At 41.1% G+C, this 27,284-nt stretch overlaps 1 protein-coding gene across 15 annotated transcripts in view; it reads right to left on the bottom strand.

Annotated features, from left to right (window-relative positions):
- Window positions 1-1,704: 1,704 nt before the first annotated feature.
- Window positions 1,705-27,284, bottom strand: part of SNAP91 (synaptosome associated protein 91) — a 116,520-nt gene continuing 90,940 nt past the window's right edge. For 5 of the 15 annotated variants that reach the window (XM_084754957.1, XM_084754950.1, XM_084754952.1 and 2 more), the window contains 10 exons: window positions 27,009-27,092; window positions 25,449-25,532; window positions 17,441-17,575; window positions 15,610-15,759; window positions 13,409-13,439; window positions 11,856-11,955; window positions 10,465-10,548; window positions 9,759-9,863; window positions 5,076-5,178; window positions 1,705-3,106 (listed from right to left, as the gene is read on the bottom strand). In XM_084754957.1, coding sequence (XP_084611083.1) covers window positions 5,086-5,178; window positions 9,759-9,863; window positions 10,465-10,548; window positions 11,856-11,955; window positions 13,409-13,439; window positions 15,610-15,759; window positions 17,441-17,575; window positions 25,449-25,532; window positions 27,009-27,092 — 866 coding nt within the window. In that variant the 3' untranslated portion in view covers window positions 1,705-3,106; window positions 5,076-5,085. The remainder of the gene's footprint in view (window positions 3,107-5,075; window positions 5,179-9,758; window positions 9,864-10,464; window positions 10,549-11,855; window positions 11,956-13,408; window positions 13,440-15,609; window positions 15,760-17,440; window positions 17,576-25,448; window positions 25,533-27,008; window positions 27,093-27,284) is intronic. The other 10 variants (XM_084754959.1, XM_084754961.1, XM_084754953.1 and 7 more) reach the window with 8 other exon arrangements.

Genomic DNA, 27,284 nt, shown 5'->3' with positions numbered 1-27,284 from the left:
CAAAGAGCCACAAAACATGTTGTTTCAAAAATATAGAGCAATGTGAGTGCTCAACCCAATGCCTTGGGTAAACCAGAGGTCCTGAAGTATTTCAAATAATTTGCGTCTTTGGGATCCAGAAGACCTCACGCAGGACCTCATCTCAAGACTATTCTCTCACAAGGAGATCAAGAAGCTGGGCGTGGTGGCGCATGCCTTTAATCCCAGCACTCGGGAGGCAGAGGCAGGCGGATCGCTGTGAGTTCAAGGCCAGCCTGGTCTACAAAGCGGGTCCAGGACAGCCAAGGCTACACAGAGAAACCCTGTCTTGAAAAACCAAAAAAAAAAAAAAAAAAAAAGAGTCTCTGTATAGCCAAGATCTACACCACCTCTTATAGTTTGCCTATTAAAAATTTATACCACATGGACAGTCAACGGGGGGGGGGGGGATGTTATGCAAAAATTAACTTAATATTAAAATATTTCATAACCTAAAAGGTTTCTTTACTATAATATGATGACTATGTAATATATGGTTAAAATATAATCTATAAGAAAAGTCACCTGAGGGATTGGAAAGATGGCTCTGCAGCTAAGAGCCCTTGTGCCTTCTGCAGAGGACGAGGTTCAGCTCCTAGCACTCACGTGGTGGCTCATAAACATTGGTGACTCTGGATCCAAGCGATACAACGCCCTCTTCCTACCTCCATTGCAATCAGGTGTGCACGTAGTGTGTACACACATATGTAGGTAAACACGCATAGCCATACAATAAATATGTATTTATTAAAAGTCACCTGACACGATCTGAGGCTAGCTTCTGAGAGTAAATTCTCCAGATATAAATCTGAGGTAACCAAAGGAAATGACTTTTAAAATAGTCTCCTACCTGAGATTGGGTGTGTGTGCAAACTGGGACTTAGTTATTTTATTGTTCAAGTTCCATGGAATTCTTACACTCAAAAAATTATCTGCATGTTTTAAAAGTAGTTTACCTAAAAGTAAACACATATTTTGTAATACAGAACTTAAGTTACTGGGGCTGGAGGCATGGCTCAGCAGTTAAGAGCACTGCCTGCTTTTCCAGAGGTCCTAAGTTCAATTCCTGGCAACCACATGGTGGCTCATAACCATCTATACAGGGGACTGATGACTTCTTCTGCCATGCAGGTGTACATACAGATAGAGCCCTCACATACAAAATAAATAAATATGTTTTAAAACTTTAGTTATTTGCTAGGCAGGATAGATTGCCCAGTTTAATGACAGTTCATTAAAATTGATTTGCTTAGTTTTATTGTAAAATGAAACTATATTGTCATCACAGATAAAATTTCTTGCCTTGAATATTTAAATTACTAAAACATTTTAAAAGATTTTTATTTTACTTTTAATTGAGTGTGTGTGTGTATGTGTGTGTGTGTGTGTGTGTGTGTGTGCACGCGCATGTGTGCATACACTGTGGGTGAAGAGGTATCTGTACACATGAGTGATGTGTCCACAAACATCAGAGGCAGTGGACCTCCCCAGAGCTATAATTACAGGTAGTTATAAGACACCCAATGTGGGTTCTGATCCAAACTCTGAAATAATTCCTGGTCCTCTCTAAGAGCAATGTGCATACTTAACTCTGAGCCATCTCTCTAGTACTCTCAATATTTTGAATATGTTACACATGTCAACTGACACAATCTTTTCCTTAAAAAGTAACCAAAGACGGAAAGATTATGTTTGCATTTTCTTTGTGGAAGGTGTTTATTGCATCTCAGAGGGCAGACATGCACTGGGTTTTTAAACCAAAATACAAAGAAAAGCCATTTTGAAATTGGTTTAGGTAATTTTCCCCCCATTACAGTGTATGTTATCCCCACAGTAAATTCAGATACAACCACTTTAAAGGTACCATACATCTATTAAATAATTTGAAAAATAGGCAAATGCCTTTCCAACCCAATATGCTTTTACAAAGAGCTGCCAAGCCACTAAACAACACTGATCAACAGTGACCTTGTGTACGCATCAAAATCTTCAGCCAAGCCATCAGCACAGACAGTGACAACAAATTAAAAATCAAAGGATACAGTATGTACATTAAAAGATACAATTCGCTGAATTCAGTCTTATCACAAAGGTACAACAGAAGTCACTTTAAGCTCAATTGAAGGATGGAGAAACACTGGTCTATAGAACACACAAAGAAATACTAACTGAACAGATTACGAAAAGCCACAGTGAAATAAAAATATTTGCAGTTATCTTTAAATTACAGATGTCTCTTGGGGCACGCTCATAGTCACATAAACAACACATCTTTAATTTTTCACAGACATGATAGAAACAAACTCCACTTTTCAGTGCCTTTGATCAAGAATGAATAAATAGGTCAATTTAGATGCAGAACCTGCAAATATAATTAAAATATATATCTTAATATAGCAGTGATAAATATGGACTTCTCATATGATTTTTTCTCATTCTTGATAAGGTAGCTTCATCAAGGAGAAGTTCTATTATGGACATTAAACTTCATATTTTTTTAAAATAAAATTTCTTAACATATACAGTGCACAAAAATAAACATTTCTCACAACAGTTGAAGTTTCTGTGATTGGAAAAATGTACTCCACACTGAAAAAAGTTTCATATATTTAAGAGTGTTTTCCTCACTAGCTGATAGTATCACATAACGCTTGTAACAGAGGTACAGAAGAGAGTTCATGAGAGGACTTGAGGGTTTGTCCAAAAGTTATAGATATATACATTGAAACCTTCAAAAACACAGACACACCTTTCCAAATGGCTCACCACGCAACAGCTGCACCCTCCGTCCATGGGCAACATCCAGAAAAGCACTAAAGGCATTGGAAACATCCATTCATTGTTTACGTCGTACAACACACAAACAACCCGAATACGCTACGAGTTGGAGAGTAAGGGTAACAGCTAAGGGAGTACACATTCCTAGTGTTCACTGTCACAGCCAGGCTGTGTGTTTGGAGGAGAAAGTTACGAGTCAGCACTGGGTTTGGTACTGGTGGCTCACTTTGAAACTCTGAGCATCAATCTTTTCTGAAGTTTCCAAACTCAGGTTATTTTTTTTTTTCCTATTCAGTCACAAAAATTGCAGCTGTAAAGGAAAAAAAAGAAAGTATTTGAATTAGAAAACACAGTACACACACACACACACCCTCAAACATTTTACCTCCCTTACAATTTTCCCTTTATAGGGCAAAGCACCTGTACACAAACAGGGTTAAAAATGAACAAACTCACATTTACAGTTTTCCAAACTCTCTTAATAAGATAAGCTTAGAAATCTACTCAGGAGACTTAAAACAGTTCTATTTTAGAAAAAAAAAATTACTGACCACTTTTAAAACACTGGCACTAACAATCTCAGTCATGAGACGGTCTCAACTAAGAGCTGATCTGTAAACATGAACGGTGACCTAAAAGGTGGAAAGGCAGTGACTTCCGGCACTTTGAATGCTCCTAATGACACAGTTAATGGTTGGACAGCTGTGCACTGGAGAAGATGGTGAGCCCCAGGGGTGCATGTCTTCTCTCCCACCTCTGTCTACTTCCTTCACGTGCTGCTTTTCTTGGGAAATCGTCTCTAGGGTCAGAGGGAATCTCCTCTTCATAAAATGTTTGTCTGTCTGCCTGGGGCGTGAATCCTGGGGACAGGGTCTGTCTCAAGCTTCCCTGTGTCTGTCACTCACCAAGGCTTCTAGTGTGTGAGGAGAGCAGGAGTTTCAAGTAGGAGACTCCTCTAAGCAGTTAGGAGGCAAGCTGCTGAGATATCAGTGATGTCACGGTTTATGTGACTACCTTATCTTGATCCAAGAGGTACAGGCAAAAGGACAAAAAAAATATCTCTTGACTGAAATGTCAGGGTATTAAAACAGTCTATCAACAGTTTCCTTTAAAACAGATCTAATTATGTGGCCCAGGTTGGCCTGGAATTCTCAGCTCTTGGGCCATAGCCTCCAGTGTACTGGAGTTAAAGGCTTGGGTCACCACGCCTGGCTACTGTTAATCTTATCTAAAAAAAAAAAAAATTGTGAGATAGGATTCCGAGCATACAAAGGAGCCAGCATTTAATAAACGCAGGCAGTGGGTGTATAGTACAAAGCACACTGCACTGTGGTCAAAGTTCCTGCATTCTTACTGTTCTTCTGGAGAGACCTTGAAATACCATTTCATGCTCAAGGATTAGTTCTTTTAGCTATAAAACAGAGCAAAAACCTGACATGGAAAATAATTGAGTAAATATGTAAAGTAACATTAAGCATAAGCGCAAGCCGCTGTAGCTGTGTTAGCTGCTGTAAGCACTTCCTGTGCTGGGCTGAGAGTAAGCACTTCCTGTGCTGGGGCTGAGAGTAAGCACTTCCTGTGCTGGGGCTGAGAGGAAGCACTTCCTGTGCTGGGGCTGAGAGTAAGCACTTCCTGTGCTGGGCTGAGAGTAAGCACTTCCTGCCATCCATTTCCTCCCTTGTGTTCACCGTGAACCATTTAGTAAATTAAATTTATGGAATATAAAACTAGGTTCCCAGAAATGTAAAAATCAGCTTGAATAAACGCAAAGGGCAAGAATCTTAAGATTTACCTTAAGATGAAAAATAAGAGTAGTGGAACAATGTGGTTATGTAGCCACATATAGTTTTAAATGACTTCTAAATCCAGCATTATAAATGCTGGCATCTTATGAAGTCTTAGTCATCAGGGATACAGTGGCATCTCCCAGTTAATTTAGCAGCCTGGGAGACTTTTGCCTTGTTGGCATGATTTTTGTGCTTTTCAAGATAAGAACAAATGACAGAGTTTTCTCCCTACAGTTTAACAAATTACGATTTAAAAAAATCACTGATAAGGACAGGTTTTGCGGTCAAATTTAAAACTCTAAACATTCTTATCTATCTATCTATCTATCTATCTATCTATCTATCTATCTATCCTGAGCCATCCATCCATCCATTCATCTATCCATCCATCATCTATTTATAACACAGAAGTAACAAATCTCATACCTGGACCATTTAAGCATTGTATAAGATCACTAATAGGAGCTCACAGGAAAACTCAGTATCAGATACCTTAAATTGTTTACAAGAAATCCTTGATGTTAAGATCCGCTAATGGGTCCTTGGCTGGAGGTTTCTTGGGACTCTGGGTGGCAGGTGTAGGGCTTGGAGAAAGCTAATGGGGAAAAGGCCAGCCCCAAAGAGCAGAAATAGAAAGCACAAGAGAGACAGGTAAGCATTAGGCAGAACATATACGAGAGAAAACACACAGAAGAACAGACAGCTAAAAGTCAATACAGCTGTTTCGTCCTACTTAGTCTGGGCTGTGCTTAACTGGAGTGGAAAAACACATTGGGAATGATGTTTGCATTTCTTGAAATTCTTTGACATCAGATTCCGCCAAGGTGAAATATGGGGACTCTGGGAGAAAAGCTGAGTTAGGAAGATGTGAGAATACATAGTAAGCACACACATACACACACACACACACAAACAAACATGCATGCACACGTATACATGCACACACACACAAACATGCATGTGTACACGTACGTATGCACACATACACACACAAACATGCATGCTCACATGTGCGCATGCACACACACACACACAAACACACACATACACACACATGAAGGAAGATAGGGAAGAAAGAGAGAATGCAGTAATTTTTTATGCAAAAAGCATTCATTGAATCATTAGTAACACCAAACTATTAAGAATTACATGGCTTTTCTTACAGTAAGAGTGAGTTGCAGGAAGAAACTGTGACTTAAGTTTGCAGACAATACGGTAAGAAATTACTTTAAATTATTCTCTAACTACACTAGTGCTTCATATAAATTATTTGAAATGAAACGGCTTCTGAACAGTGTACGTATCAGACGAACAAGTTGTTTCCAGCCTCATATCCCGCCCATCTAGGCTTGCAGCAAAGGCCCACAGACCTTATCTTGTGTGTTTATCCAATTCTGTAATTGCCAACTGCAGAAGAAACTTCTGGGGCCCTACCTTTCCGGACTGGCAGAGGAAAGCCTTAAAACGTCTACAGGCAGCCCTCCTGGAGCAATGGCGGACACACCTATGTCTTGAAGCCAATTCATCTCAAGATGACAGCAGTTGCTGAAATCTGGAGCTGTGGGGTGTGGTGTCTGTGTGTGTGGTCCAGGAAGGAGATAAAGGAGTCTGAATTTGTCCCTGTGCCCAACCTATGGACTCACTGCTGTATCTAGCAATCTCACTGGTAAAACTGAGGTAAGAGCTCACAGAAATGTCAGGAAAAATCAACGCTGAACCTTAAATGTGCTTAGCAGAAACCAAAGGCTCCATCCACACCTGCGATGACAGTATTATGACAATGATCTAAAATAATTATGAGATAGCCCAGGCATTGGTAATAAAAAACAGCCTTCTACCAGAAAGCTATAAATGCAGGTTCTCTGATAGAGGAAATATAATCTAAATATTAGGCCAGGGCATGGTGATGCACACCTTTAATTCTAGCACTTGGGAGGCAGAGGCAGTTGGATCGCTGTAGGCCAACCTGACCTATATAGTAAGTTCCTGGCCAGCCAGGGCCATAGAGTGAGAACTTGACTTTAAAAAAACTTAAATAAATAAATATTACAGATATTGCATAGTATTCCATGAGTTACTATAATATCAATTGTTATATATTTCATTCTATGATATTTTCTCATTTTTATTCTTCAAATCGAGTAGTTACTCGTGGCATTATACAATAAAAACCATCACCTTAAGTAATGACATGATATTAACTTATTTCTAAGGCTTTCTCACACTACGCATAATAATGTTTAAAAGTTCTGAGTAAGTATCCTATAGATAAGAGAATATAAATACCTATTTGGGCGGTGGTGGCACACGCCTTTAATCCCAGCACTCGGGAGGCAGAGGCAGGCGGATCGCTGTGAGCTCGAGGCCAGCCTGGTCTACAAAGTGAGTCCAGGACAGCCAAGGCTACACAGAGAAACTGTCTCAAAAAACCAAAAGAAAAAAGCCACACGAGTGAAGTTATTTTCTCACCTCATTAAACTCAACTGGAACTGCTCAGTTTAGTTTGCTTAGCAAGTTGCTACTTAAGTTATAATTCTGGGTTCTCACTCTGTCCAGGCCAGTTGCTCAGGGAGAAAAAGTTCACATGTTCTGTACACACCAGACAATTTAAAAGAAGAGTCAAGAGAAGGTAGCTTTCTGCATGGCAGTATTAGCAGCAAACTTTAACAGCATGATGCTTTTTGAATTTCTGTAAGTGGAATTACGGTAGAGTAGGGAATTTGTCCTCCCTAAAAACAGACGTTTTCCTTCATTCTGGACCCTGCTAGATAAATTATAAACCTTAATAGTGACAGGTGTGACTTTGTTATTCATGGTTGTTTCTGGAAGCCCCCTGTACAGGTTAAGGTTTTTTGGTTGGCTGGTTGGTTTGTTTTCCGCCACCTTGGTACAAGTTGGAGTCATCATCTGGGAAGAGGGAACCTCAACTGAGAAAAAGCTTCTATGAGCTTCTTGGCGGTGGGGCATTTTCTTTTTCTTTCTTTTTTTAAGATTTTATTTTATTTATTATGTATACAATGTTCTGCCTGCATGTGAGCCAGCAGGCCAGAAGAGGGCACCAGATCTCATTATAGATGGTTGTGAGGCAGCATGTGGTTGTTGGGAATTGAACTCAGGACCTTTGGAAGACTAGCCCTTGCTCTTAACCTCTGAGCGAACTCTCCAGCCTGGCATTTTCTTTCCTAATGATTGATATGGGAGGGCCCACCGTGGGTAGTGCTTTCCTGAGACAGGTAGCCCTGGATTGTATAAAGGAGCAAACTGAACAAGCCACGCAGAGCAAGACCATAGATAAGTGGCATCACCAGGGTCTTTGTCGTGTTTCCAGGCTCCTGCCCAGAGCTCCTGCCCTATGGTGGACTATAAACTGAACGTGGAAAGAAACTCTTTTCCCCCAGGCTGCTTTCGGTCCTGGTATTCATCACAGCAATGGAAGACAAACTAGGACAACTCCCGATAGCTTATGCTAACAAGATGACTCACAGGGTCCCTTCCATAATGTACGGAGAGACGACTCAAGAGTAGACAGACGGAGGCTGGCCGTACCAGAAAGGCGAACCAACTATTATGTTGTTGAGTCTCTGGGCCACCTAATAGCATGCATGGCCTCCAGGGTGGGGAGGGACTGGAGACTGAGATCAACTCACAGTTAACAATTCAATTATTACTGTGTAATGAGACCTTACAAATCCGGATTGAAACCTAAGTGAACTGCAGTTGGCAACACTGTTGCACATGATGCTAGAAGCAGTTTCCTGCGTGCTCCTAGCCCTGATGCTCCTATCACCTCTCCTCCTCCGGCTGTATCTGATTTGTATCCGTTCACGTCAATAAAACTGTAACTGCACAGGCTGTGCTTTCCTGAGTCCTGTGAGCCGTTATGGGGAATCTAAGCAGATGGAGGCCATAGAGAACCTCAGTTTTGGGTACAGCTGGTCTGAAGCAAGGGTGACCCTGGGGACTCGCAAACTTGTGGCTCATATTGGAAGAGTAGTTATTTTTATGGTGACTGTGGAGTTTGGAAACTCAGTGTCAGAGGTGCTGGGTAGACCCTGCAGTCTGGACAACCATGGCTACACTTGCTTGGTTGTGGTCGTAAGCACCTGTAATCCCAGCGGTTGGGAAGTGGATACGGGCAGTGAGTGGGGCCAGTCCTGCCTACACAGTGACTTTGAGATCAGTCTGGGCTGCAACATGAAACCATCTTTAAAAAAAAAAAAAAACCCAACCCCAACTCCCAAACCTAAACTCAGATCACAGGGAACACATGTGTCAGGTACTGAAAATGAACTGTTCTGAATTAGGTAGGGGAAAAGTTGAGGGACCACAGGGTAGCTCTTTGTCACTGTCTCCATGCTCCACACTGAAACAACAGCTATGAGAGGGCCAATAGGCAAGAACACCTTTTAGACAGCCACAGTGAGGCAGGATAGAGAGACAGGAAAAATGACAGGAACACGAGGCAGGGAAGGAGCCCTTCACCCTGGAGTCTGATTGAAGCAAGAATTCCAGCCCAACAAACATTTGCTGTGAAGGCTAACCGAGACACAACATCCTTTCTGCGTGCAGCTAGCTTATGTTAAACAACAACGGACCATGCTTGAGGCCTAAGCCTTGGGGAGGGTTTTCTAAGAAGTGCCTTGGGGAATGTCAAAAGTGTTAAGACTGTTTACAGTATGGATACCCTACCTTCTAGACTCTGATCTTATCAACTGTAAACCTGTCAGCTGCAGCCCAGGAACACTAAGTGATCTCCCTTAAGGCCCTTAGCACTCTTCTAAGATAGCGGCTTAAACCCACCCAAATGTACACCTGGCAGTGAAATGTGACACTCTCTTAGAGACATCTACACCTATGGTCTGAGCTGTGTCTCTGAGCACTTTTCTTTTAGCCCGCCTGTTAAATCTTTATTAGCCATCAACTCTGCTTTACACTGGCTAGTCTGGACATATATATATATATATATATATATATATATATATATATATATATATATTTAAAGTCAGAAAGCCCAGTCTGTCCTGAATTCCTAAAAGACTAGGAGAACTCCTCAGGCTGCTGAGGGCGGAAGAGTGGAGTTGCGCCTCTCGCTTCTGCTCCTCACACCACTAACAGCACAAGAGTTTTTATGTTTAGGAGGTAAATGCACAGTGCTGTGAATTCTAGGAAACTGACCTGTGTGCCAGGCACAGCTGCTGCTCCAAAGGGTGGCCTCATCATGGGCTGTGCAAACATGACCGGCTGCTGAGGCATCATGGTCATGCCTGTCCCCGCAGGAGGCTGCAAAGAAAGGAAAACTCAGAGCAGGGCTGGGGCCCACGAGTGCAAACCCCAACATGCACACCTTCTACATGCGCCGGGCAACTGTCCACACAGGTAGAAACTATAATTTATTATGTTAACTCTGAACTCTGCGTGTTGAGGCTGCCAGATGGGGGAAGTCCCTGAGCTGTGTACAACCCTGGCTGACCACGTGGCATTCTCACTTCAGTCAGGAGCTGCGCATTCATTTCCAGTTAGAGTAATTCTCGAGGAGACAAAAGTTAACATCCTTAAACAGGATGGCCCTAAAATGTTCTGACGACGGAAGTGCAGGGTGAAAAGCCCCAGCACAGAAGGGGTTGATTTTGATAACCGAACTAAAATATGTAGTATTTTAATGATACAAAAAATACTGTAATTTCATGACAATATATTTATTACACATTGTGGCTGCTTCCCCCACTTCCAGGCTAGGCTGGTTGAGGCCCAAAGAAGGGAACTTAAGTTGAGGTTTCCTTTACTGTATTTCCTGTAGGAGTGAGGGCCTGCTCGTTGGAGAATGTGTAAAGATGGCTGGACTGTCAAGCACAGGCATTTGGCACAGGCCATCATCACTCACCATTCCAAATCCCGCTCCAGGTTGCCCAACGGGCGGGGCCCCGGCACCCGGAGGAACTGAGCTGGTGGGAGGAACAGTGCCCTGCTGCACACACATGCCCACAGAGCCACACAGAACGGATTGGGAAAGAGACAACATAACATGGTTTTAAAATGATAGGCCGTAAATTAAAAATGTGCGCATTTCAAGTTTGTGCATGTGGGTATACAGACATTCTTCACTTCTACATTTTAAAGGATGGCTTTAGCAGCACAGCAGTGATTTGAGCTTCACTTCTGCAGTGCCGTTGGGATTCAAGGGTCTATAGCTTCTCAGCCCCGCTCTGCTCAAAGCACTCTTCCTTCAGTGAGCCCTCTCTTCCCAACATTCTATCCTCTGCATGTCGCAGAGTGTTAGGCATCAGAGCGACAGACAGGCCTGGACAGGCAGGGGTGTCTGCGAGGGTGGAGAACTCCAAGTGGGCTTGGGAAAAGTGGCTTACCTAGTTTTCTTAAAGAATGGAAGATACAGAAATTTAAAATATAAAATAAGGATCTTTTAAACTTTATAGAAAGGGTGATGGTCTAGTTTCAAGTTTAAAATTGTGCTGAAAAAATATGCTCTTAAAACAAAATCTCACATAATAGAGATTGGCCTGTCTTAGGTTGGGTTTCACTTGCTGTGATAAACATCAGGACAACTTGGGGAGTAAAGTTTACAGCTTATGGTCCATCCTGAAGTGAAGTCAGGGCAGGAACTCAAGGCCAAAATCCAGAGGCAACAACTGATGAGGAGGCCACGGAGGAGTGCTGCTTACTGGCTTGCTCCTCATGGCTTGCTCAGCCTGCTTTCTTATACCTTTCAGGACCACATGCCCAGAAGTGGCATTGTCCACTGTAAGCTGGTCCTTCCCATATAAACCACCAATCAAAAAAATGTACCACATTTTGGTCTGATGAGGGCATTTTGTCAACTGGAATTCTCTTTTTAAAAAGACTATAGTTCGTGTCAAGTTAACATAAAACTACCCATCCTCTCTGATAAAAAAAATGTTTTCATTACTTATTTAGACTATCAGGACTAGACTGTGGCAAGAAATATGACAAAATGATATTATAATCCATGATAGGGAATATGCTGGAAAATCATTTCTGTAATTTTAAAAATAAATCAGAAACATAAATATACCATTAAGTATTTATGGAACCATAAGGTTTTTAAGCATAGGTTGTAATCATTATTACATGCAAAATTAATGGATTTGTATTTCATTGAATTTTGCATCTTGCTATGTCACTTCAGGGTCAACATGGGTATATAAGGTTAGTAGTCAAGTTAGGCAGAACACACTTGCTCTGTGTACATGAAAGCTGGTCAGCTGTCCGTATCATCTTGGCCTCACTGTTACCTACCGGTGGAACACCCGCTGACCACGTGGCTGGAGTTACTTTCGGTTGCCAGTTGGCTCCACCAGTCAACTTTTTCTCCCCAGCATTCCATTGGAGATCTCCCCTAAAGGGCCAAGCATAAAAACACAAACAAAACACAAAATTCAGAAAAAAAAAATGTGGCTTCCTGGATTCTTCTACTTGGGTGTAGGAGTTGTCTGTTTGAACCTGGTAATGATAAAGAGTATAAATGAAAACTTACAGAGGAGTCTTACTATACTGTATTAAGACAGCCCGAAGGTACTTAAAATAAAACAAATGAGAGTTTTGATGACAACAGGAATTTCATGTTATGTACAACAGGAAAATATGCCATAAAATTCAACTAAATTCTTTATTCATAATAAAAACTCCAATCAATATATCATCAATGTGGACACTTAGATCTTTTGTTTGTTTGTTTGTTTTGTTTTTTGAGATAAGGTTTCCTTGTGTAGCCTTGGCTGTCCTGTATTCGCGTTGTAGACCAGGCTGGTCTTGAACTCACAGTGATCTGTCTGCCTCTGCCTCCCGAGTACTGGGACTAAAGGTGTGTGCCACCACACTCAGTGACACTAATATATTACTGAATTATTTTTTTGCCTTTTTAATCATGTGTATGTGTATACATCTGTGTGGGTATATACATAGGAGTGCAGGTGCCCAGGAGGCCAGAGGCGTTAGGCTCACTGGAGTTGGGGTTATAGGAAGTTGGGAGCTACTTGACATGGGCACTGGGAACAGAACCCAGGTCCTCTATTAGAACAATCTGTGCTCTTAACCACTGAGCTCTCCCCAGCCCTGCATCTTTTTTTATTTAAAACACGCTGATGATGGTTTTCTTTTCTTCTTGCTCTTAAAGGGTTCAAGAGAAGGTTTCATGTGACTCTATCATGCCTAAAACATGATTTGTATCATTGTATGCTTCTAACAGGCATCCCAATTTCAATAACAAAACATACATGTGAGAAAAGGATATACTGTTCATTATTCTTATGACCCAGGAAGGACATTTTAAAATCAACAGTAGGCAGGAATACTGTGCTTGATCTCCAACTTAAAGCTGTCAAGACTACACAGAGAAACAATGTCTCAAAACACCAACCAGCCAAACACTCAAAACTCCATCCTAAAATATTTCCAGAGGTAACAGTGGCAATCCTAGCCTGAAATAGAATCTTATATTCAAAGTGGAGAAATAATTTGGATATTTCAATAGACTAATAACAAAAATATAGGTTGAAATAAAAAAACAGGTTAAGAATAGGAAACAGTGGGTTGGTGGTGGCGGCGGCGGCAGTGGTGCACACCTTTAATCTCAGCACTCCGGAGGCAGAGGCAGGTGTAACTCTGTGAGTTTGAAGCCGGCCTGGTCTATGGAGCTAATTTCAGGACAGTCAGGGCTACAGTGTGAAAGGCCATCTCAAAACAAAACAAAGATGGGAAATAATATACTCCAGGGAATGAAATGTTTGTCTTGAATAAACACACACATATGAATTGTTGAGAGAAAAGTAGATTAATTGGAAACTACTTACTTTTTTGAGGTGGTACCAGATATTCCAAGATCTACAAATGAATAAAAGAAAAAGAATTTAAATCTTTATATTCAGCTTGTATGTTACAGTACTTGAGAAATCCAGGACTCAGAAGAGGTCTGTCTGTATTCTTGCCTGGCAACGACTGTGTCCAGTTGGATGAAAAAGAAACTACACTAGTAAACAAAGCTAGAATTAAAAAAGGAAATTCCTAGAAAAGGTTTCTCTGTGAGCCTTTGCTGTTCTGGACTGGCTTTGTAGACCAGGCTGGCCTCGAACTCACAGGGATCCACCTGCCTCTGCCTCCCTGAGTGCTGGGATTGGGATTAAAGGTGTGCACCACCACGCCTGGCTCAAAGCTAGAATTTTTAATTCTCTTTTACTCTACCTCACATTTAGTGTGAACTTGCCCAGAAGGTCTGAGATTGCTATCTGAAAAAGTCCTGTTGGGCACGCGGTCTGAGAGCCTGACTGGTGAATGGCTCTTTCAACTGTCATGATGACAGATGACAATGACAAAATAACTAAATGGCTCACTCTGCCTAGACTGTTTCCCTGAGCACTGTTGCCTTCCTTCTTCAGGTCTGGAACTTGGTCAGGTGCCGGGCAGTGTGTGCCCACATGATCAGTGGTCAGTGAAAATGCCCGGGGTTGGAACATCTCACACAGCTGTGCAGCCCTTCTCTCACTGTTGTGGTGGAGCACAGATGTGAGCTGAGCCTTGTGATGGGGTCCAGAAGCCCCACTCATGGACTGTGAATGTGGTCTTGGGAATCCCTGGCTTAATCACCTACCCCCCCCTTGTCCCCCCACCACATGCCGTCCCCATTGTACTTTGTTTGTCAACTTGGCAAAGATGATTTGACCCTTAGTTGAATCAGGCATTATCCTAGGCACTTGGGATAGAGCCATCAAAGAGCCCCACCCTGAAGGAACCTGTACTCCAATGGTGTGCCACAGATGAGAAAGGAACACCTAACAATGATCCAGGCTGCTGGAAGGGAAGAATGAGGGCAAAGGCAGACAGTGAGGGCCTCCTGGACAGGGGAGGCTTTCGCAAGAGCTGAGTGCTCTAAGCTGAGGGAGCAGCCAGCACAAAGCCTCTGCTAAGTATATAGCTGATCTGTTACATGACGATCTTCATATATATATTTCTTACATTTTGTTTCTTAGCATTACAAAGTAAGCTGTGCATATCAACTAAACGAAATACAGAACTCATTACATATAATTTTGATCATTTAAAAGAGAGAGAGAGAGAGAGAGAGAGAGAGAGAGAGAGAGAGAGAGAGAGAGAGAGAGACTATTTTTCTATGTTACCCAGGCTAGCCTCTTAAGTCCTCTTCAAAAAGTCCTCTTGGCTCAGCCTTCCAAACAGCTGAGCTGATGGATAGCTATATGCCATCACTCCTGGCAGGTCATCTTTATTTTTAGAAGACAGAGATGCCTCACTTCTAAACATTTTATTTCAATTAGATTATGCAATTTATTTTCTACAGTAAGTAGTTACAAAGCTAATCAAATATTTATGCTGATCATGTGATGAGGCAAAAATGGGCAGGTGCTCCACACACATGCATACACGGGCCCCTTTGTGGCAGATGGGGATGCTATGAGGTGTGAGGCCTCTTGGGAAGGAGGCCCCGAGTGAGTCGCATGCAGGAGGCTTACTACAGGCATGAAGAGAACGGACAAGTTTGAGTGGGCAAGTCTGCAGTGCGGTCTCAATGGGAGCTTCTGCTAACACTGAGAAGTATTTTTTTTTTTAAGACACGTTTTGTGAGATACAATTCACATGCCAGAAAATCCATCCTTACAGTGTGTAAGCCCATGGCTTTAGTCTATCAACATAAATAGACAGTCATCACTTGGGGCACACTTTTGTTGTCACAAATGAAATCTTGTGCCTGTTAGCAGCTGCTCCTTTTCCTTTCTTCTTACCTCAGACCTACAGTCTCTAATCTACTTCCTGTTTCTTCAAAATTGCCCTAGTCTTTACAATTTGTATGAACAGACTTGTATCATGTGTGGTTTTACTTTCTAAAGAAAAGCTCTGGGCGAAATGCTAACTACTTGGAATCTTGGAACTTTAATACACTCACCCATAAGCAAAACCAGAGAGACAACTGTGAAAAACACACAAAGAGAAAGGACTCCAATTCACATACGACTCAAGCCAATAGAACTAGACCACTACTTACTGCCTACTAAGCTGGCCAGAGACGAGTCAAGGTCGCTGCCAAGGCCTTTGTTGGCTGCCACTGCAGGACTGGGTGGGACCATGGAGACAGGTGCAGGCTGCCCAGATGGTGCCATGGTGGGCATCAGAAGATCGCCTAAACCATCAAACACTGGAAATCAAACAGATCAGGTTCAGGAAATTTGAAAGAAAGAAAGAAAGAAAAAAAAAAGATACAAGAGAAGGACATTATGCAAAAGACAGTCTTTAATGAAACCATGGGAACACATGAAAATACATTCTTTTAAAAGGAACAACATAATGCATATAATTTGAGACTCTGAACACAAAAAAAACATGTCTATTCAAAATCGATGGAAATGCTAATGAGGAGAAAGGCGGGGCAGAGGGCTGCATAGTGTAAGGTACTAGAGAGAGCACAGAGCCAGGCTGTGACTTGGCCACACCCCTTACTAGCTCTGTGCATCAGGGAACTGATGCTTCAGTTTTCTCATCTGTAAATGGGAATGCTACCATTAATATACGCCTTTCTTGTAAGGGCCAAACGAGGCAGTGTTTTCCACGCATTTATTACAATGCTTCCTCTGTATAGGCACTCAGTAAGTGGTATACATTGTTAGTCTAATGAAAAACAACCACTAAGCACTTCTATTCTAAATGGCAGTGGCATGTAGTAAACTGTAAATGATTTACCCAGGCAAATCTAAGATGCTTTTTTTTAAAAAAGCAATCTGGAATTGCAAAAGATGTAACTCCTGGGTGTCCAGTGAAATTAGAATAAAAATAAATGGTAGTTCGTCAGCATATACAAATATGCATCTGAAAGACACTTGATCATATAGTAAAGGTAGTTAATTTTTATTTTCCTCCTTTTTATGGCAATGTTTGGGTTATCCTTTGTGGACATATTATAATTAAATAGGATTTTGAGGACAGAATTCAAAAGCCTACCACTGGTGTCCCTGATCCCCATATGACCAATACCACTTGGTCAGTTCCTAGAATGCAGAAATACTATCCAAAACACAGGCTTAGGATTTCTATAAGATATTGCTAATATCTTATTTACATAAAAACTGTTGGGCTTGTTACTTTATATATATACACATATACATACATATATGTATGTATATGTGTATATATATATATAAAAGAAACTAAGTATATCTATCATAAACACGACCACACAGTCATTCTAAGGGGGGGAAAGACAGCATTCAAGTCAGCACTGGCAATAGAAGCAACCAGATTGTCAGGCAGGGGATATATTTAGGGTGTTTCTGAAACACATTGAATTGCCAAAAACTCACCAATTGAAAATTTGTAGGAAGGACCCAGCATGAGAAGAGGAGAATGGAAGAGAATACAAACAAAATGACAGCAGTGATGAAAGGTTAGAAGCGAAGGTAGTATTTGTGTCTCAACTTCGTAAAACGGAGGGCCATGCAAGCTTCAGAGGGTGCAAGCAACGGCAGGAGCAGGTGTGTGTCGGGGGTGTCCACACACTCAGACACTGGTCAAAGATTCACTACAAAGTGTTTGTCCTCCCTTTACCACCACTAGATCGTGTGCATGTGAGCTTGTGCAAAACAGATGGTGGGTGTGGTAAGATTTCTGGCTAAAATTCAAAAACAGAAACAGAAAGGACAGGAGGTTATTCTTAGAGCTACCAAACATGTCTTGGACATTTTCATTCGAGTTATTATAGGTTGAAGGACCACCAACCAGGCTTAACACTATCTGCCTGTACGTTTCCTACAGTCACACTAACCTTGGGAAGCTGATGCTAGCCTCAGAGATGAGGAAGAGTGTTTGAATAGCCAGTGCCTCACCTGAAGGATCAAAGGAGCTGCTGCTTGAAGTTGAAGGCGTTGTTCCGAAAGCTGCCTCGAAGTTGGGTTGCAGCAGGTTATTCTGAGCTGGAGTCACCGGTGTTGTAGAAGGGGCCATGAAAGAACCCCCAAATCCTGATGGGGAAAAAAAAAGGTTCCGAAAAAAATGTCAGCTGAAGGGAGGGGAGAGGCCATGAAAAACAGTCAGACAAAGTTACAGGAAACTGCATGGTTAGCAGTTGGTAAAACCAGGAGACTGGTTTTGCAGAAAGCTTCTCAAGTATGGTAATCCATCGTGTACGGATGGCAGATCCGATTGAACCAGAGACCAGGTAGCAAGTAAACACTTAAGTACGCGATGTACACGCATCAGCAAACCTTATTAGAACCTGTGGTATCGGAATCTGCTACGATAAAATACATAAAGCAAAGAAGCATTAGAATTCAGATCAGTCTCTAGCATACTGAAACTTGACAATGGCAGTGACGGGCAACTAGAGCATGTTTAGGTGCACACAGTGGCTCAGTAACGAAAGGCAAATTTTTAAAAATGACCATCGAATCCTTAACTCTTCATGTGCTTTAGCCCCCCAAGGCACCACAAAGGGTAGGTAGGTTCTCATCAGTTAACAGTCGCCGAGGGGATGTCCTGTTTGTGGTGCGCATCCCTTGTGGTTGTCTCTTTGCAGCACAGCCAGGGTGGTCACCCTGAGTAGACGACGTTGACGGTTACTCCTGTGAAAGCTTTCACAGGTGCGTCATCACTTTTAGATCCCTCTGTAGAGCAGTCAGCACCGTTTGGCTCTGCTTCTGGACATCCCCCACAAACAGGACTATAGCCAAACTCACAGCTCCTGATATCACGAGCCTCTGGAAGGAGTTCCATGACGTGTTGTTTCCCGGTGCTGCTGGCTACACTCCATCCTCCGTGTACATCACTGTCCACAGCATGTGGAACATAGCTCCATCCCTCTCCCATCATGTCTTCATCCCTGCACTCCCCAAGTTCTAACTCCAGAGATGGCTTGCTAGGTCCAGGAGCTGCGTGCCTTTTCCTCCCGTCTTTTCTATTAATACTTAACACAGTGCTTGCAACAGTAAGTTAATGTTTACTGAATGAGGGATAAGGACTTAAAAAAAAAAAGATTACTGAAAATTAATCAGGTATCAAATTAAATATTAATTCTTTGAATTCTGGAGGCAGATGAAGTCTAGGGTGATTATGTGTTGGTTCTGTATAAAAATATGCAATCTGCAAGGAGGTAACTGGGGATTACTTAGTAAAACACTAGGTAGTTTCTATTATAAAGGGCTTTATTTTTTTTACCAGTAGTCTGTCACTCCCCCCCCCCCCCCCCGCCTTCTTTTTTGGAAGCTGAGTCTCACTAAATATCCCCAGATAAACTTGGAATTCACTGTACAGACTATACTGACCAATTCACAGAGATTTGCCTGCCTCTGCCTCTTGAGTGCTAGGATTAAAGGCATGCACCACCATGCCTAGAATTCTTTCTTATAACCAATTTGTTGCATATATTTTTTTAAAATTTAGCCATGGCATCTCTTCTTTGTAAATAGCTTGCAAAAATACTATGTATGTTAAAATTGTAATTTATAAAACAAATTTATCTTTTGTAAAGTAATTTCCATTAAACTTTAGTCATCTTTTCAGTAGTAAGCAATAATAGTCAAGTCATGTTATCCCTATAAATCAAAAGTGACATAAATTTAAGATTTCGTGGTTTAGACTTTCCTTGAATACATAACTGAAAGTACTATGTAGTCACAGAGATTATGCTGAGTGATCTTAGTATTTAAATGACATTGAGTCAACTTTAAGAAATTATTTGCTACAAAACTATATTCTCCACATCAGTGAGAACTATTATGTCATATTATGAAGCAAATATGAGCTAGAATTATCATTATATTTTGGATATGATGGTTTTGGTTTTACAGACATTGGTGGCCGAATTAATGATGAGTTTTGAAACATTACACCTCAGGTTGTTTAGGCCACTGTTATCTGGCCTAATTCTTGGTTACAGGTAAGACTGGAGATGGCCGCCTTTGACTTAGTTTCTTAAAATCTCAGCCAAGAAAGAACAGTATGTTCTAGAGCCATAGTAGCACAGGTTTATCTGTTTCACCTCTGGCATTCCATGGTTAGAAGTGACTCTGAAAAAGTCAAACTGTCTAGTAGATTCCACAGAAAGGGAGAATGTGTTTGTGCATGTTCATGCACAGCTTACTGGCCGAGCACTAATGAGCTTCACTCAAAGCTAAGATCACACTCATAGGAGGATAAATAATAGTGCTTCCATTAACTAGTGTCTATTTCACAAAAGTGAAATGTGACAACAGTGGGATGAGGCAACCTGAGTGTGGGCCATTGTTCTAAGCATTCTGTTTTGAGTTGACCCATTTGCATCATACACATTTGGCCACTAAGATCCTGCAAAAATAGCACTGTCTACCATAGGTCTATCTGACCTTCTGCCATTGTGAAGCAATGGCATCTACAAGGTTTACACTGGACCGGTGCTACTGAGTTTAATTCCCTTCCAGAAATGGAAACAAAATAAAACAAAATACCCCTGTCAAGTTTTAAAATTAACTTTAAGATTTTGGGCTTAGCTATATCCACAACAGTCTTCAGTCGTGTATGGACCAGGCCATGTCTGATGCCATATAAAACATATGAATTAATTTTGTTCTTAGAAAAAAAAAAGCCCAATGAGGTTCAATAGATGAGATGTCAGAGCCATTAGTTTGACTCCAGACTTTAGTTTCACTATATCAAGCAACTTAAATCAGCAGTTCTCAACCTGTGAGTTGTGGCCCTTTTCACAAACCTCTCTCTCCAAAAATATTTACATTACAATTTGTAACAGTAGCAAAATTACAGTAATGAAGTAGCAATGAAAATAATTTTTATGGCTGGAGTCATCACAATATGAGGAACTGTATCAAAGGGTTGCAGCAACTGAAAATGGTTGTTGAAGTTACTTTTATATATAACAGTGCTTGTTTCTCTTAGCTTATTTATTAACATGGCTATCACACAAATAATTGAGACTCTTTTATAATACAAAGATTCATAATACAATCTCAGCAATATAAGTCTGTTCTTAACCCTCTGTGCTATTTTGTCTTACTCCCAACAAATCCCAGTGATACTTGAAATTTGCAGCTTTCCTTGGCTCCAGCTCCTTCCTCCTGATCCTCCTTGGACCTCTATTGCTGGCCAAATCCCCTGCTTCCTCCTAACTCCTCCTCCCTTGGATGGCAGGAAGTCCAGCCCTATTCTCTCACCTACTCATCAATTGGCTATAAACTTCTTTATTGACATATCAGGGGGACAATTGAGGAGCAGTGTTTACACAACATTTAGATAGGAAATCAGAATTTAAACTACATCTCCCCTTTTTAGTCTAATAAAAGGCTCCTCTTCTTATAATAACAAACTATATGTAACATAACATTATGAAAATTATTAGGTAAGACTTATTATTTGTAGGTTTGGTTTCTTTGGATAAAGTATTCCACTATCTATCAATTTCTATCATCCTAAAAAATTTAACTGTGAGATTATAACTATCTAGCCTTCAACCCCATCAGAGACCTCAGAAGGAATAAATATTACCTAAATACGTAAGAAGTGCAGGCAAGCAGGTTCCAAAAGTATAGAAATGACAGATATGTAGCTGCCTGAAAAGTCCCTCAAAATTTCACCATAGTGTCTTAGCATTATCTTCAGTTTTCTGGCCCGGAATATTTGACAGACTTTTCTGTGAAGCAGGAATTATAAAGGACTTGCTCCTGCATCCAGGTTGTCCTGTTTGGACAGTATTCTGTCTGTAATTGACATAAAGACATTTTCCTGAGCAGTGGCTAGCTTGACACATATGAAGCCTTTGATGCTCCCTGAAGTAGAATGAGGTGCTGCCAGGAGCAAAACTGTCTCATGTCAAAAAAGCCTTAAGTTATTAAAATCTTTAAATGCCATATTCTGTAGATCTCTGAGGTTTTTGAAGACCATCTATCTATCTTATCTGAACTTCAAGAAATGGTAGAAGATGAAGATTAAGTTGTTATGTCGTCAACATATTGATGGTAGAATTGATTATTATCTGACAAGTCTAGATCTAAATTTAACTAGCTTTTATAAAACAATTTTTAAAAAATATTACCCATTTCATTTAGTCTTTTTCTGGTTTTATAATACACATACATTTTCAGTAGCATTTTCTTTTTGTTTTTAAAGTTATTCATAATAGTTGGCCAAATCAGCATTTCACTCTATCATATATTTATTGCCTTTGATGTACATGTAAGCTTATTCCCTTCATGAGGTATACAAGTACTTACCTGCTAGCAAGAAAGAATCTGTGAGTTTGGTCACCATGCAAAAAGAAATCTTAGTTGGTATGAGGCAAGTTGCCTCAGTCCAGTGACCAAGATTTATTCTGCATAGTCTAATCTGCTAATAATGGTATCTGTGTATTAGCTTTCTTTTTTATGCTTTATAAAATAGTTTTATTATAACCAATAATATATAACTAGAAAAATTGTCCTAAAGTACAAATTTTTGTGGTTCAAATCATACCCTCAAACCCAGTTGTGGGTATGTATCTTTCACTAGGCTTATTCACTTGTGTGTTAAGACAGTACTTGACCATGTATCCCTGGGTGCCCTTTATGTAGATCAGGCTAGCCTCAAACTAGTTGGCAACTGTTGTGTTTCTGCTTCCTGAATGCTGAAACTGATGTTATATTCCATCATACCTATCTCACTTATTTATTTTTTTAAGTTATTTATTTAGATATGGAGTGGGCTTGGTATATATGGCCCTAAAAAAGACATATATACAAGTCAAACCAAAGTGCTTATCTCTACAAATGGCCAGAATACTGTGTTCCAGTATTTGTTCTATTTTATATGCATTAAACAAAGATATATGGATAATGTAAAAAACTCAGATACAATAAGTATCCTGCAGCAACCATTGTTAGCTGAGTTCCACATATGATGTTGACTTGTGGAGAGGACTGGGAAAAAAATGACAAGATACAATGATGTTGTCATTCCATAATTTTTTTAAACCAAGAGTGGGGATTTCCTGATGCTGTCATATTTAAGCAATCATAAGACATGCTTTTCTGTAATTAAAACAGAGAGAAGCTTGCCTCTCAACTTAAATTTCAGAAAAATGTGAAACAGTAATTAAAAATTTCTTATATCAGGATATTAGGTGAAAGGTTGGCCTTGCTAAAAAAGATCAGATCTCCCATGACCAAAGTAACTTACAGGAAATGTTTTGATGCAAAATAGACTGTAAAACTCATGCAAACTTGATTGCATTAACCATTAACTTATTTAAGTAGAAAGCGCAGAGAAACATGAAAGTTTGTGCCGTAAGTTTTCCAACCAATGAGTCACAGGAAAAGGCATGGAAGGCATGGGAGAGTAGACTCAGCAACACATGTTTACAGGTGCATAGATCTTGGAACCTTTGTCACTAATCTCTTTCCTATCTTACTTTAGTAACATTTTAGAATGGACAGGCCAACTGCACAACTTAAGCGCACGTGCGCGCGAGTGTGTGTGTGTGTGTGTGTGTGTAAGATTTTAGAATGGACAGGCCAACTGCACAACTTAAGCGCACGTGCGCGCGAGTGTGTGTGTGTGTGTGTGTGTGTGTGTGTGTGTGTGTAAGATTTTAGAATGGACAGGCCAACTGCACAACTTAAGTGCACGTGTGGGCGAGTGTGTGTGTGTGTGTGTGTGTGTAAGATTTTAGAATGGACAGGCCAACTGCACAACTTAAAAGAGAGTGAGGGAGAGGGAGAGAGAGAGAGAGAGAGAGAGAGAGAGAGAGAGAGAGAGAGAGAGAGAGAGAGAGAGAGGAGAGAGAGAGAGAGAGAAGGAGAGAGAGAGAGAATATGACCCAAAGTAAGTCTTTTGGGAGCATATCTCTCTGCAGCTGTGATCCTTGGCTCTCCAGGGGTGCTATAGATCCTATGGAGTCGCCAAGGATCTTGGCTCCAGCTTCTGACTTGGCAGCAAATGGAATGTTTTCTTTTACCAGGATCCCTGGCTCTGTTCCATGTCCTAATGATCGAGGCTCTTTTGGAAACAGCATCTCAGGCTCTGGCCCTGGAGGGTTCAGTGAGGCACACTGGACTGAACACATTGGAACAGACAGTGCGGCCTTGTGGCCAGCCTTCTGTCTAATGGGTTTGAACAGTTCCTGTGACAGATACGGTCAATGGCAGGTCAGCAGATATTCAAGGCAGACTTCTTAGAATTCTTTAGGTAGCCAGTACTTGATTTTAGCCATAATTTCAGAGCCAAAGATTTATAATCAAGTATCTCATTTAAAAACCAGCAGGATCATTTTTCACCAAGGAGCCTGGAAGCTATGCTATTTCTGTGGCCTGTTAAAATCTTACTGCAGATTTAAAACCTGAATGTATTCTGTTAATAAGAGGTTGGGAAGTGTCTGGCCAAGTTGACGTTGCTGTGAAATGCATCTAGGCTGAGGGGAAAGCCAGGCAAGCTGGCAGGCCTTGTCTCCAGCCAGCGCTGGTGGGCTGTGTGAAGTGCACACCTCACGCTACATCTTAGCTTCCAGACAACAAAGCAATATCAAAATGGGGCTCTGGTTCTTCATAGCAGTCACTGTGACAGGAGCTGGCAAACAGGAGCATCATACATAGATCAAGGAGCCAGAGAGAGTGTAGACGAGATGAAAGAGCTACCCCTGCTGGAGAGACGGAAGCCACCAGACGGAATTAATGACAGAAGAAAGGTAAACAGTAGGATTGCCTCTACTTCCTCCTGTTCCTGGAGGAAAGATGTGACCTTAAGCACTGACGGTTGGGTGGCGGGGGTAGCGGGGATGCCCATTAGGCTCCATCATACTTATAACCCTGAGAACACTGACATGCTCCCTGGCCTACTCCACCTGGTGAAGAGATCCTGTCCACACTGCTTTCAGGCTGTTAACCACGGTTACACTTGGTCAAAACCAGTCTCTCTTTAGGGGTCAAAGGGCCAGGTGGCTGCTGGGATTTCAACTGAGGTATTCTAGGCATGGGGCTTCCTTATGCTCAGGCCACTCACACTCATTAGCTCCTTGCCACCCTGAGGAGCAAATTCATCCCCTGTACTGATTAGGGGTACACTGGAAGCTGCACTTTAGTGTCAAGAGGCCTCTGCTTGACTACTGCTGTGCGCCCCTCAAGCAAACCCAAGTACGGTTAGCATGCTGTGTGTTGCTCAGCTAACCTGGGTCTGAGCCTTCCGTGAAGGTCTTCCACCTCGTCACTTTCTAAGTCTGATGTCTTGATTCCGAGAAAGACTCATGCTTGGTTTCCGTTAACTGTGCTTGAGTCCTTGAACTGTTCTTTTAATCAGTCCCTGCTATCTTAGCAACAAACAGTGACCTCACACACTGTGCCCATCTGCTTCCTAGAAAGCTGAGATCACCCTATGTGTTTTCAGGCAGAAAAACAAACAGCTTTTCAAAAGTTCCATGACATATGTCACAACATTTCAATTCAACAGGAGAAATCTATAATGGTTCCTTCTATGGTAAGTCACATGTTACAATACCAACTGTCAAATATTACAGCATAGTTTACCACTGATTCCTTCCAAAAGATATGAGCAGTCATTATATGACAGAATTGGTATGCAAAGCATATTACTTTTCGGCAAATGAAAACAAAAATGCTAACTGAGAGTAACAGTGAGCGTATCAACATGGGTGGTGCATATATATATATATATATACACATATATATATACACACACATATACATACATACATTTAATCATTTCTAGGAAGTAGTAAGCCTTATATTATTCAATGCCATATCCTTTAATTTCATGCTTTGAAAGGAAAATTTAGATATGCTTTGAATTTATCTAGTGTCTATTACTTATAAACTATACCCAAGCTTAACTTTTACAAAATGCCATTTTAATGGAGGCAATTACCAGCTAGTAGATCTGCCGATGCTGATGAACTAGAAACAGCCTGTGGTGCTGGCTGGGTTTCAGGAGCACTACTTCCAAATGCATCTATCCATTATCCGTTACGCAGCAAGAAAGTAAGAGGGTCAATAAGTAAGTAAGGAAGCAATAAAGTGTGATGTACACAGAGACATGCACGTACATGACATTCTGTATGGTGAGCCTGCCTCCTGGGTCTATGTGAAATAACTAGCTGAACTAAACCATGCTCTAAGCAGTTTATTATAATTTATATCCTCAGATAGTGTCTTAATATATAGCTCATGTCTACTTTGAGAGCCTCCCGAAGAGCAGGGATTGCAGGTGTGTGCCACAATGTTCCGCTCTAGAGTTTAGCTTCTCAAGAGAGTTCTAGAATGTTTAAGAATTAGTGCCTCATTATAAGATTAAGAGATATACTTTTATTTTTTATTTTTATTTTTTGGTTTTCGAGACAGGGTTTCTCTTGTAGTCCTGACTGTCCTGAATCCAGAGATCTGCCTGTCTCTGTCTCTCTGAGTGCTGGGATTAAAGGCATATGCCACCATACCTGGCTAAGCAATCCATTTTTTAAGTGGATAAATGTTTCAAACTAAATTCTATCATTTATTAAAAACAGGAATGAGATTTTTAAAAAATGTTTTAAAGAAAAGTAAAGTAGAATTTTCTTATTTCTCATGTAAGTGTGTAAAGATTTAATATGCCCAATGAAGCAGCAGCAGCAACAACAGCTCTCCCTGCTTCTGGGTTCTGCCTGAGCATCTTCGGGGGGTCAGCACCTGTGACTTCTTTGTACCCTCATATATCCAGTATGGCATGTACCAGGATGCTTCAGTGACAGTGGGTAATCAATGAGTATGCAATTTGCAAAGATGATGCTTTAGCCCGAAGACTCACTTTTATGGGTACTCCTGATTCATCTGAGAGCTGTCTCCTTCCTGCAAGTTCACTGCTATCAAGGAACTTTAGATTGGTCATACACACAGATAATCAACTAATATAATCAATGTATCTTTCTGTTTTCAAATACTACATAAAGGGAAGAAAAGAATACATTTAAAACAGAAAAACATCTCCAAGTTTCCTGGAAAGATTTTTTTTTAAAAAAAAAACACTAAACTCAATGTCCATAATCTCCACGGTATTGGGTATGTTGACACCTGACTGGTTTGTTTTCAGTTCTGAATTACCTACTTCATGTTTATATTGCTTTAAAGAACTTTGAGGGTGTTAATGTAACCAACAGATCAGGATCTCTGAGGAAACGGTACGGAGGTGATTAAAAATTAGGCTGAAAACATGGAGACTTCACATGGAGGTGCTCTGGTTTCGTTAGGCCATGCACTGAAAGCTGTGATGAACCAATGAGGATGGAGGCGACGATGGCAAAGAAATGGAAAAGACTGTACAACTGACATTAACATGTAAGAAACAAAGCAACTTAAGGGTCAAAAGAAGCAAAATGAGTTAGGATGAAAGAGCAGAGCCACTCAGAACAAAACAGACCCCAGATGATGTGAGTGCTGAAGGAGGAGAGATACGCACCCCCAAAAAGGTCTATCACACCCGAGGACTCCGCCTTTGCAGGAGAGGCAGTGGCTGCAGGAGATGGCGCTGCAAACGCGTCCACTGCAGTGAAGAACAGGGGAAATGCGGGTCACCCTCAGCACAGTGACACCCAGCACCCCAACAACGGCCTCGATCTCACAGTTACAGGAAGACGGTGGGAGAATCTTAGCAGTTCAGGAAAGCACGTGAAAACTGACCCTTCGATATTAGGGGATTTAGTGGGAAGTGGAATTTTTTTTTCTTTGCCAACCG

Source organism: Acomys minous (genome assembly GCF_964271855.1).
Source record: "Acomys minous genome assembly, chromosome: 13".
Taxonomy (NCBI): Eukaryota; Metazoa; Chordata; class Mammalia; order Rodentia; family Muridae; genus Acomys; species Acomys minous.
The sequence above is the reverse complement of the archived record's forward strand: the minus strand, read 5'-3'. Positions and strand labels throughout refer to the sequence as shown.